This window comes from Homalodisca vitripennis, chromosome 4 (genome assembly GCF_021130785.1).
Source record: "Homalodisca vitripennis isolate AUS2020 chromosome 4, UT_GWSS_2.1, whole genome shotgun sequence".
In the NCBI taxonomy this organism is placed as follows: domain Eukaryota; kingdom Metazoa; phylum Arthropoda; class Insecta; order Hemiptera; family Cicadellidae; genus Homalodisca; species Homalodisca vitripennis.
The window spans coordinates 77886347-77900242 of NC_060210.1; the positions used below are offsets into that span (position 1 = coordinate 77886347).

At 32.6% G+C, this 13896-nt stretch overlaps 1 protein-coding gene across 2 annotated transcripts in view; it reads left to right on the plus strand.

Annotated features, from left to right (window-relative positions):
• Positions 1-13789, plus strand: part of LOC124359571 (isocitrate dehydrogenase [NADP], mitochondrial-like) — a 36557-nt gene extending 22768 nt beyond the window's left edge. For both annotated transcript variants that reach the window (XM_046812438.1, XM_046812439.1), the window contains exons 8-10: positions 4855-4948; positions 5281-5391; positions 9982-13789. In XM_046812438.1, coding sequence (XP_046668394.1) covers positions 4855-4948; positions 5281-5391; positions 9982-10174 — 398 coding nt within the window. In that variant the 3' untranslated portion in view covers positions 10175-13789. The remainder of the gene's footprint in view (positions 1-4854; positions 4949-5280; positions 5392-9981) is intronic.
• The last annotated feature ends 107 nt before the right edge of the window (positions 13790-13896 follow it).

Genomic DNA, 13896 nt, shown 5'->3' on the forward strand with positions numbered 1-13896 from the left:
TCAACCTGTTCGAATTTATGGTTCAGTATTTCCAAATCTTCTCTACCATTATTTCCTCGCCTAAAATAAATCAACTTTGTCTTAGCGTCGTTACTTTCTAGTCCTATTGACCGGGTTTTGTCTATTAATATTCCTGTCATCTCCATCAGTTCATCTCTGTCATTGGAAACTAACACCACGTCATCCACAAATGCCAGTGCTCCCATCTTAGTTCCAATGCTTATACCTAGTTTCTTATTTCTTATTTCTTTCAACGCTTCTTCCAGGGCTAAATTGAACAGTAATGGAGGGAGGCTGTCTCCCTGTCTCACCCCTGTTTTTACCTCAAACTCGGGTGAATATTCATTTTCCACTTTAACTTTGCATTTGGAATTTTCTAAGCTAAGTTTTGCCATTTTCGTTAGTTTTGTAGGTATTCCATACTGCTCCATTTTTTCCCATAGTTTATTTCGATTGATACTGTCATAAGCTTTCTGAAAGTCTATGGATAATCCATACAATGCTCTATCAAATTCCCAGTGCTTGGCTGTTGATTCTTTTAGAACAAATATTTGATCGATGGTCGACCTTCCTTTTTGAAATCCTGCCTGGTGATCTTCAATTATTTCTTCTGTGTACCCTTCTAATCTTTTCTGTATTATTTTTGACAGTATCTTGTATGAAGTATTCAACAATGAAATTCCCCTGTAATTATTTGGCTCTTGTTTGTCCCCCTTTTTGTGTAAAGGCACAATTATGGCTTCCTCCCAGTAAGTAAGGCATCTCTTCTTTTTCCCATATGTCTTCTATAAGCAGTTGAGACGCAAGTTCGATACCTCCAGACTCTAACATTTCGGAAGTTATTCCATCGCTTCCTGGTGCCTTGTGGTTCTTAAGTCCTCTAATTACTTCCCGGATCTCTTCTAATGTGGGTTTTTTTACTTCAGGTTGTACATTCTGATACACTGGTATGTCCATATTAATATTATTCTTAACTTCCCCATTAAGTAAAGCTTCAAAATAATCCTTCCACACATTGAGAACTTCATTTCTTTCTGTCGTGATCCTTCCATTTATTTTGACGCCATATGAACTTGGTGTGTATCCCTTCTTGATAGTTTTAATTGATTTGTAAAAGTCTCTTGGGTTGGTGACATAATTTGTCTCAACTCTTTCTAATAAATTGTTAATATAGTTCCTCATCTTTTTTCTTAACATTTTGGTGGTTTCTTTCCTTATCTTATCAAACAACATTCTATTTTCCTCGGTTTGTCTTTCTAACCATATCCTTTTACTGGTGCATCTTTCTTCAACTTTAACGCTACATTCTTCATCAAACCAAGGTTTTTTTCCTTACTTTCCTTTTCTTTCCACACACTTCTTTAGCTGTTTCCTGTACTGCCTGTTTTAGAGTCTCCCATCTTTGATTTAAATTGGTTTCTAATTCGTTACCCTGTGTACTTTCCTCCAACACTTTGAATCTGTTTGTAAGTTTCAATTTGAATTCTTCCGCTCCTTTTTTAGTTTTCAATATTTCCACCGCTTGTCTTTCACAAGCTCTTTCCACTTTACTTTTTACCACCGCTATTCGTTGTCTAACTTTTACTAAAACTAAATAGTGATCTGTGCCGCACTCTGCTGCTCTTAGACTATGAACATCTAAAATACTACTCTTCTGTCTTTGGTCTATCATTACATGATCTATTTGGTTTTTGACTATTCCATTTGGAGAAACCCAGGTTTGTTTATGAATATTTTTATGTGGAATAGCTGTGCTCATTACTTTAGAATTTGTAGCTTCACAGAAACTAAGGAGTCTTACTCCATTAGCATTGGTTTTCTCATGTAAGCTATGCTTACCTGCCACTTCCTTCCATGTATCTTTGATTTACTTAAACAAAATTGATTAAGAAAACTAGTATTATTTGCATTTTTTTATAACTTTGTAAATATCTGAAAAAATATGTATGTCTATATTTTATAATATAAGTAACTTCAAATTTGTATTGCGAAAAATCCAAAATATAAATTTGGTTCCAAATATTATGCTTATTTCAAAAAAATGATATTATGTAGTATTATGAAAAAAGTATATGTGTATGTAAGTTCTCACTATTATTTAAAATTTTCTAAGGAACAGTCAATAAAAAAATAGAAATACCTGTAAAAAATGCCCTCTAGCAATGTATCTATCATTCTGTTATAAATTTCACTAAAACTTAAACTTTCTTCAAAATTTTCTTTCATTGTCCCTGAAAATAGAAAACAACTAAGATGAAATGAGTGATGAGAAAAACTATGTCATAGAATACAAACTACACAGATCTTGTAAACACAATGAATAAACATACATGGAACTCGCATGATAGACTTGACAGGGGTATTTTACAAGAAATATAAAGGAGACAAATTAAAGTTAAAACCAGCAAAACCAGTATTATTAAGTAGATTACTAATTCTTCTCTGCAACAATTTGATTATTTAAAAAGTAATTAGAAAATACTCCTTCACGTAAATAAGCACTTAAGTGTCGAAAGATTTATACTATTTACGGCCTACAATACTTCCAATGTTAAAATAATTAGTTTATTTAAGAGGAAAAACATCCAAATTCAGTCATTGATATCAACAGTAAAAATTTTACTCACAAAAACCTTCAGCAAAATGAATTACAATTAGCAGGATATACAAACATAGTGATAATGAGAATGGGAAGGAATGGATAAAGATAAGAATACAATGTTAAAAGTTATTTCAGGTAATTATGATGTATGTAAATTGTAAATTCAGGTTACTAATGTGTTTTAAGGTGAATATAAATAAAGTTTATGCGTAATGTGTGAATGAATAGAGAAGATATAGCCTTGTAGTTAACAAAGATTATTAGTTTAGTAGCTATTACAGCTAATTAATAGCTAACAATTTCAAATTACATCTGACTCACAGTGATTCCAGTCCTTGCTACATATATCAATAGCTGTTTCTAATTCAATTTCAAATTCATTCATTTACTGCTTAACCCTCCGAGCGCTTTTCGTCGCGACCGCGACTAATTAATGCCTATTATGATGACCAAAGTCGCGCCTGCGACTATATAACAGCGCTTTGTATTATAGTCATATTAAAATGGCAGCAAAATAGTCAAATTCTGTATCATTTGAAAGATGAAGATTTTTTATAGTGCATATAACGACAATGCATATTTGTGGAGGCAGTGCATTTTGTCATATTTTGATTTGACGATACGTTACAACTGCGTACCGCTGACAGCTTACTGCGGTGTTGCGTGATTTTATAAACATGGATCGTGATACTTTGGAATATTCTAGTGAAATTCGGGATGTTTTAAATGAATGTATCTAGTGAAAACGATGCAAGTAACATCAAAGCTCCTGATATACCTTCAGACATTTCACTTCGTGATTTTTCAAGTGGCAGTGGTGAAAAGTACGAATCGGACCCTAATGAATTTTCAACCTAGGGTCAAATTAAGCCAGTGCACAGTTTGCTAAAGCAAAATAAAAGGCTGAAGCAGATTTTGGTGCCCTGGCTGTAATACAGGTGTGCACAGGGAATGTTTCCACTTATTAGAACATTTCTGGAGACCCCTTAGGCCTGAGAGAAAAAGAAAGGCATCACTTTCAATTTTATAATTTGGTTTTTAGTTTAAATATAAACAAAGTGCATATATTTGTAAAACTTATTAAATTTGGAATAATATGGCTACTTTGAAAATGTGTTTTTGTGTACATAGTGAAATCTTGAGTATTCGATGTTAGGACATGACAACATTTTGAAACTTTTTTTACTTCGGAGGGCTACATACCTAAACAGACAGATTTTTAAGTACAATACTGTTATACTTCTTTTATTCCTTATTGTGTTGTGAATACATTGATATGTAACATGAACAATTTAATTACGAAGTTGTACTTTATACGGTTTTTTATAATGAGAACTGTAAAAACACCAAAAAAGCTGTGGCACTAAGGGAGTGGGTATGTGGCACTCTGAGGGTTAAAGATTGACTCCTTACTATTGAGAGGGGTTAGTGCAGATATCAGGTGATATACACAGAGTTTCTGATACACCCTAGTAGACCATCCTCAAAGTATGGTTGTAGTCTCATTAAAAATTAGTAGTTGCTTTATACCAAATTGATTTTTAATATTTTTAATCTAAATATATTTTGACCTCCTAATATTCAAAACCAGCTTTGAAGAATAAGAACAAATGTTTATGAGTTCGAAACATAGTTAAAATATTCAATGTCTTTATTTTTTTGTAATTGCCTCAAAAATGGTTTCAGTTTAGTAAAATATCTGAAGTTTTGTTCAAGTTGTAATAAATCTTTTGTGGGGGAAAATGTATTAGCTAATTAAAAAGAATGTGTTTAGCAGTCTGCAATACCCTAACCAGATTTCCTTAATTGAAAAATTGAAGATGCTATCAATTGTGAGCTGTAAGTTTTTAACCCATACAAGACGTGAGCACAATTTGCTAAATAGAATGGTGTAGTTTTCCTATTACCATTTAATTATAATCCTCGTAAAGGGGAAAAAGGATATAATTACGTATTTTATGAGAGTGGTTTGTTAAAGAAAACTGGTAAAAAGCAAAAAGACTGGTTCCAGTGATCTGAGAAACTTGCTATTGTTATTGGAGAAACCACTGAGGACAGGAAGGTGATGGCACGTGGGTGCTACACTTGTAATAATTCATACAATGCAGCTATACCAGTTATCTATAACAATAATCAATTTTATAGACTTATTAATTTTGCTATTTATTTATTCTTACTATATTTAGGATAGGACTATTAGCAACATATCAAGCATTGTTTTATTATAAATTAATTTTTGAATAATATTGTAGGGTCTCTGGGCCTGATGACTTCAGTGCTCATGTGTCCGGACGGCAAGACCATCGAGGCTGAGGCGGCTCACGGCACGGTGACTAGACACTATCGGTGAGTCTCAATACTGTCTTTCACTAGACTATCAACAACAATTTTTTATGTTGTTGAATAAATACTTGTAATAAATGACCACTTGAAACTGTATCACGTATGGTTTTTCTGTCAAAACAACTGATTAAAAAATTCACAATGTAATAACACTTAAAAAGGACGTGTGAAAGTCAACAAGTTTATCTCTTACATTATTTAAAATCATATTTAGTACATTAATAAGTTATAATTTTACAATAATATTAATATTTAGTATTGGGAAAGATTTTACTATTTTAACCATAGAAATCATAAAGCTTATTAATTACTTTGTACATGTCATACTTGTCCAGACAATACCAGCAAGGCAAACCGACTTCCACAAATCCAATTGCCTCGATCTTTGCCTGGACCAGAGGGTTGGACCACAGAGCCAAGCTGGACAACACTCCAGACTTATCCAAGTGAGTCCAATTACTGCTATACAGGGGGCATGTTAACTGGTGTCTCAATAAATAAACAGCAGGAAAAATACAGAGAATCATACAAGGAACTTGGGAATTGAAACAGGTGGACAATATGTTATATAAGTATTTATGTAGATAGAAGTTTCAATTTGAATAATGACAGCTATGTGGTACTTATAACATATCAACTACTTCAGATATTGTTTAATTATGATATATTTGTTTTATCTCACCAAATATCTTTGTGCTTCCGAATTAAAATACACTACAACAAATCGGTTGTGATAACTGAAACAAGAAAGACAAAAATTAATCCCATTTATGAACTGAGCTCAGAACAGACATGTATCAAGTGAAGTGATAACAATGTTGTGGAGCATCAGTTGTAAACACTGTTAGTCTCCTTATTACACTACACAGCTGTTTATCATTACAAACAATAACTGCTGTAATATATAAATCATGTCTTGATTTTTTTTAACACATTGTATTGTTAAATCAGTGTCTAATTTTTCTTTGTACGATTACAGAAGGACAAGTCAATGATTGATGATTACAACAAAATAAACTAATCTTAATAAATTAAAACATCTGTGTGCTGATAAAATATTATCATATCAAATTATACTACTTAGTCTCAAAAAATTAAAAGAAATAAATCATTTATTAATTAAAAAAACTACTCTTAAATTTCTTGAAAAACAGACGTACTGCTCTCCTCAAGTAGATATTGGGGAAGCCTATTAATTATAAACAGAGATACAGAGCCATGACAAGGCACCCTCTCCCAAGCACTTGACCATGACCAATGATAGCTAGGATGTTCCTCCCTCTCCTGCCATAGTGTTAGTTTGAACCTTCCAAATAAACTTCTGTATTGTTCTTAACATACAATACCTCATACCCTATTTACCATGCCACTGTCATGATACTTATGAAAAAAGGAGGGTACACAAGACTGCATATCATCCACCTGCCAAATGGGATCCACTCACTTAGGGATTATCTTACTTTACAGCCTCCAAAAGATAACCTCATACCACAAAAGTGACTCAACATGGCCATGATAAAGGTCAAAAGGATATCCCTGCTAAATACACAAGACAGGCAGCTAAATCCATAAAATATGTTGTTTAATCTTATGGCACAGTTAGAATGGTAATCCAAAGTGAGTGCTTTATCCAAGAGTATCAAGGAATTTTAACTTGAAAAGGTTGACACTAATTTTCAACGATTCTTTCATTTGATTTGATTTGTTTTGGAAGCTATGGAATAGAGAAATGAAGATATTGTGCTTTTTATTGATTCAATTTAAACCAATTTTGAAAGCCGATTAGAGATTGATGGCATTTATTTTAAAATGTTTCACTTACGTGTTTCCTATTTCCTTAACACGTTCACTGCGGGTGAGGTCTCGGGACCTCAAGTGGAGGGTCCGGCGCATGCGCATGAGGTCTCGGGACATCATGTGCACATCACTTCTTTCTTTCATTAGTGTGTCCTTGGCACTCACGCGGGATGGTTGAGGTTATGTTTGTTTTGTTGTATGGGCTCGGCACGTGTAGTTACACTTCCTGTGCTCGGCGAGTCTGTGGAGTTTTATTAAAAATAAACGTCACAAGTATGGAATCAAGTTGTATACATTATGTGATCTCCATGGATTTATGCTTACATTTTTAATTTACTGTGGAATTTTGGACGATATGGGAGGAAAAGGGCACGCCGCGAATGTTGTTCTGAATCTAATGAGAGAAAAACTCCACAACAGTCACAGTCTGTATATGAATAATTATACAGGACATTTGGGTGGCTGGTAGAGATGTATATATAATTTATTGTAAATACCTAGTCATGCATATATTTTAGCTTTCTCCCAATATTTCTAGACATAAGAGATAAAATGTGTTTTTCATGCAAATGATAGTGACAAATCAGGGGCTATGGGCGCGTGAGGTTCCGGGACCTCAAGTTTTATAAATTGCCTAAATGAACTTTTCTGGGCTATAATTGAATATATTTTATCTTTCTGAAAATAATTCTATACATAAGAGACAAAATGTGTTTCCTTTGCGCAAGTGATAGTGATAAGTCGGGCGCTGTCTGCGTGTGAGGTCCCGGGACCTCAAGTTTTCAAAATGGCCAAAATAAACTTTTCCAAGCTACAATCAACAAAATACCATCCCCAGTCTATAAGAAAACGTCTAACGTTAAGTTTAAACCAAAAATATATTTTAGAATATTGGGTACGTAGTGGGCTGAAATTCAGCAGTGAACGTGTTAAGAAAATAAAAACAAAAGGTAAAGTTCAGAAAATTCTTGGATAAAACCTGGAATTCTGATTTCAAGAAATAAACTAAAATTGTATAATGAAATATTCAGAAACTCTATAAATTAAAAGCTTTCTATAGAAATTACGAAAATATGTATAAAAAAGTAATAACTGCTGTCTCTAAGACAGCCTGGAATATTATAAAAAATTCAACAAATAAAGCATTTTCAAAATCCATTCAGCTTGATGCTGATAGGATAAAATGAATCGATCCAAATAATAATAATAGCTTTACAATTTAACAAATTTTCTCCTCAGTAGTTACCTCTCTTAATGTTGACGATAAATTGCAACTGGATACAATCGCCACACATACTTCTGCTTCATCTATGTTTTACCTGTTTTAGCAACATTTTTTAAAAACTGTTCCTGGACCGATTTTATATTCTTGAAAAACATAACATTTTGTCTGATCAACAATTTAGTTTCAGACCAGGAAAGTTAACTGTAGGAGCGATCACACAACTTTTAGATTTTATTATAAAAGGCCTTGAGACTCATCAAAGTACACTCAGTCTTTCTTGATCTCTAGAAAGCATTTGATACTTTAATCATTGTATATTGCCACACAAGCTGAAAGGATGTGATATACAAGGGATAGCACACCAGTGGCTCCACTCTATTTGACCAGCAGAAAGAAGTCAATGTGTTCAGGTCCAGAAAGTAGTATCAAGTAGTATTATAATATACCAAGGAGTCCCACAGGGCTCTATCTTGTGTCCTGTCTTTTCTTGATTTATGTGAATAACATTCATGTATCAGCCTGATATTGGGAAATCATTAAATACGCAGATGACACAACTCTCTTTTTCCGGGCTGAATCTTTGACTTCTTTGGAGATTCAAACCTTCTTTGATCTCAATTTCTGCATTCAAAATTTCCTGATAAATAATCTCAGGATTATAATAACTTCTTTATTCATATACTTATGAAACCCCAACAGAAATTGTGAATAAAATTTTTTGGAGGAAATTGATTCTGCTAAATTTCTAGGATAAAGGGTTAACCTGGCAATTTAAAATTGAAAGTGTATGTGCTAAATTGGCATCTGAAATTTTTGTCCTTCAAAATTTATTAAAGCTTTGAACGCTTGATGTTTTAATGATGCTTACTACGGATTAGTAGTTCCATACCTGTTGTACGGAATTTCTCTGTGAGGCAGTTGTGCCGTATCAAACTTGGAAAAAAGCATTAAGACTGCAAAAACAGTGTTGTGTCGAAGTCCTTTCAAGGAGCTCAACTTGCTAACTATACCCAGCTTGTACATTTTAGAGGCTTCATTTTACCCTTCCGCAGAGTGAAGGTTGTTTATAAATACTTCCTTGTCAACCGCGATAAGCACAGAGCGTATACCGGTATTTCCAAGGTCTTATGTAAACTAAAAAACTCCAAGAGACATAATCTGTAATATCGGATATAACTGTATTTGGCGTTTTGGTCAAATTCTACCATTCTTAAATATCCTACTACGGTGTGGGATGGGTTAAATGAAATCAGAGTTTAAAAATAAATCATTAAAGTTAATTGGACCAGATAATAATTCGTAAGTTACAGAAACCTATTTATATGACTAGAAGCTAACGAGTATACACAGACTAATCCTCTCTCAGAGGATTTGAGAATAACTACAGTAGTTGTTGTAAAGTAATATTTAATAATTGCAGCAGTAAAATTAGTTAAGTGTTTATTACTATTGATTTTGTCAGCTATAATTCATTGGAGAGTCAAAGATTATAAAATATTAAATACAAACATAATCTGTTAAGTATACACATAGTTTTGGGGCTAAAATCCCTAGTATTAAATTCAGCCTAAATTGCTCATTGTGCATCCAAATTATGAAGTTAAATTGTACTTTTGATTTTGTATTGATTACTATTAATCAGCACAAGTCCACAACCACTTAGTGTTCACCCTTTGTATAACATTTAAAGCAGATACAAGGATGTATACAGCAGAATTTATTTTCTTGTAATGTTCACCCAGTTATTTGTGTAACTTCAAACTGTATCCTAGTGGGAGTGTAAAGAGATTATGAATTTTAATTATACTTTTGAATTTGTATTGATTACTATTGGTTAAGCACAAAATATAACACCCTTGAGAATAATTTGAACTAATTGATTGTGAAAAAATAAATTTTATATTAAATGTAACTAAATGTACTGCAACCTTTAAAACACTAACTGAGATTCTTGGTAAACTACATTATAAGGCTTTGATTATTCCTGATATCTTGATGGTGGAATGTGTTACAGGTTTGCAATAGCCCTGGAAGAGGCGTGTGTGGAGTGTGTGGACTCAGGAAAAATGACCAAGGACTTGGCTGGCTGCATCCATGGGCTGCCCAATGTTAAGGAAGGTATGTACTTGTACACTGAAGACTTCTTGGCAGCTATTAAGGAGACCCTGGACAAGAAACTCAAGAACCGTGGAGTGCGAGCCAACTAAACATTCCCAATTGTCATTCGGCTCCCATCACATTTGTAACACCTACTTCCTTCTGTCATTAAAGTTTACTGCAAAGTAATGTGATTCAGTAAGTGTTACATTGCCTATATACTCAGAACACGATGCAGGGTGTTAACTTAATATATTTATAAAATTAATGATGTATTTATAGGAGTAAGCAAGAGATTAAAGCACAATTAGACTTGGTACTTAAGACTACCAAGTCTTTCTTGGTAGTTTAAGACTACAGATCTCACAAAATCGGTTTAGCTGTTACAATGCAAGAATATTCTAAATACTTTTTCTCGAACCTTACAATGCAATCAAATACCTTATAAAATGTATGCAATTGTTTACCAGATACGCACAAAATACACTAGTTATAAATAATTATTTTAATGATTGAATTAAATTGAAAAGAACCATCAAGATAATTTAATGGAACGCCCAAGACAGCCATAAATTCGACAAACAGCTATTACCAGATTTGGTATTATTGTGTTTATTTGTGATTGTCTTCATTGCTTTTTCTTCCAATTTGTCAGAGTCTTCCTATTCTTGAGCCCCAACATTATTACAGCATTAAAACATAATTACGGTATAATTTGTTGGTAATGTAGAAGTTGTTTATGTATTAAACCTGTCTACCTCATGTTGAGGATATTTTCAGTATCATTCTTTGTGTCGACATTTTTCCAAATTATATATTTAGGATTATTTGTTGCTATTGAGCCAATACTGATGGAGAGACTGCATTGATAGGAATGTTAAGTGGAAGTGTTGGAGTGTTATTTCTAAAGTACAACAAACATGTTTGTGTATTTATTTTGGTGCACTTGCCTCTTGTTCGATCTTGAACTGGAGTCTGATATTTGGTCTTAAATAATTGAATGATGCAATTTGAACTTAATAGTGCATGAATAAACATATCAGAAAAAAAACTCCTTTCTAATATGGTAAATTCTAGAAGGCTGCTGACATCTTTGATTGATATTGTAAGTTGTGCATTTTCTTTATCACAATATTAATGTGTTATTTGCATTTAAGCTATTTTAACGTAGTATAATACTCCATTTATATTTTAGTAAAATTCTCTTACTGTTTAAAAATATAATTGTGTCAGTGAACTGAAATGCAAAGAAAAGCAATTGCATTGCTGTTAATTAGGTTAGTATTATTAAATATTAAATTTAATAGTAAAGTATTTTAGTACATGCAATTTTGAACATTAATTTATTTTAATATTTACTTTCAGATCCATATTTTTTTGTAGATTCCTTGGATATGGAGCAATCATTTGATTTACTGTCAGTCTTAGGGCTCTTATGCCTCATTCTAGAATTAATGCCAGTGTTCCGTACATAAGTGACTGTTAAAATTGTATTCATTTTTAGCACATAATAATTAGTTATTTAATTAAATAACACTAGTTTAAATGTTATAGCTCTTTATACTCTTATGTTGTACAAAGATAAAAATTCCTTTCTACAAATCAAGAGATACATTTTAACAAGGCTGTTCTGTATTTTAAGTTTATCTTAAAACTGATAAATAAAATGATTTGTTTGATTTCTATATTTCCAAACTGACAACCTTTCATCCAAACCTAAAAGGTTAAAACTAAGAGATTGGAACTTAACTTTACAAAGCTAGAGATGGTAAAGTTCCAAAATTCTGAATTTTAGCATACTTTTATTTTACAGCTTTTTATGGATTTTGAGTATTTCAAATTTAAGTACACATTTCAATTTATGGATCAATAATAAGATAGAATTCAAATATGGTAAAATCCCAGTTAACCACACTAGGATCAATTGAAACTGTACCATGAATGAGGCATGTACATAAATAAGTAACCAAGCAGAATAGATTATATTCAACAGCAGAACATTTTGCCCACCCTCCGCCTCAGGTCAGAAGAGTGGGTGCGTGTGTAACACATCGCTCTAGCGACTGGCTGGGCATAGAACATGCCCTTGAGATGGTTCACACTCCCTCTCCCTCACCAACCGCCACTGCAGTACACCGGCCACCTCCTGCTGTTCCTATTTGTCAACTCCCTTGCTCCTACCACCATTTTCAAACTATAGCTTACAGAAAATGTTTGTACACAATTTATTTCTCTGATGCACTCATTCTAATACGTTATTATAAAATGTAATTGGTTTAACTGAAAAATTGGCTATCCGAAATGGCAGCACCCTTTTATTTCAGTTAACCGGAGTTTCACTGCATTAAATAGAAATTGAATGTAATTCGCCAATTTGCTGCAAACTTTATAAATTGAAAACATATACTCTAAATAGAAGTATACTGTTACAGTCAGTTTTGTTTCCCAAATAGTCTAGATGGCAAGAACCAATTTGCATTGTATAAACACAAACCCTTGTTTTTCAAGAAAACATTAGTTTGGTAAGTAAGAGTTGAAGTGGGATGGTATCGAAAGGTTAAAATATCATATAATAATTTTTCTCACGTTATAATTTTTAGATTGACACATTTAAACCATCAGATGTAAATAATATTTTTAAAACTGATAAATAGACTGAACACAATTTTCAGCCAAAAGTCGGTCTATACACGGTTGACTAATGATGATTTAACTTTTATTCAACAAAATACTAAGTTGTGTGTTTACACAATGCAAATAGACTCTTATCAAGGGAGTTAGTGATTTGTACCTGCAGATTCATGCAATTAGTTATAATAAAAAACCAGAAGAAATAAAATTTGTGCAAAACTACTTTAACACCTTCAAATTAAACAATTAACCAAGTTACTAATATTCAATATATTAGTATCTATATTATTATATATAAAATACTACGTAAAAAGTAAATCATTTGACGGGAAACCCCAGTGTATTCCCATAATGGTAAGTGGCTGGCTATATACGATTTCTTGTAAAACCAGAATAAGATAGACATATTGCTGCTGATACAAATGCATTCCCTATGATACCAGGCTGGTGAGTTCGAGCTATACTTCCCAAGCCTGGTATTCTGTTTAGCTTTGGATAATACAAACAAATCACTAAATCACAAGCCTAGTGTATGTAATATTTTTATTCACATTTTACCATTCTTTTGATTTTTCCTCATACTTTTTACGTACTTGATCTAGTTTTTTTATTAGTTTATGATAGCCAAAACGCCAGAGATTTAAATGAATTACGGCACCTGCCATGGGTTGTACAATAAACTTCAATGGGGTACGTAATGATGGTAATATGGTAGTTTTGTACATTATTTTATCTACGACTTTGTATGTAGGATATCTAGATACAATCATCATTATAATTTTCTCGATAATGAAATCCTACAAGAGTATTGTCCCATAATGGCCACAGTTTATAAGTTGACCATACTTGAAGTCAGTCGAACAGCTCTGCAGCCAATGTATTATAACCTAGGGATTCAAATTGTATGTTAAATACTATATACACACAGTTTTAGAGCCTGTTATAAGGCCGTAAGAAAAAAGTCGTAGATAAATTATTATTAATTCTGGTTTATAAAGATTGCACTGGATGCAATTTTTATTATTTATGGACTGAATGTTGTGCCAATTTTAATACTGACTATATTAAAAATATATTAATTTGTACATCTTGAATGATTTTCTTTGTTCTCCTTTTAATCCTCTTCATCAGATTCTTTATGTTTAATTTGTTTAATTGATAATCAGTGTTTTGTATTGTTAAGATCTCAGACTGAATTAAA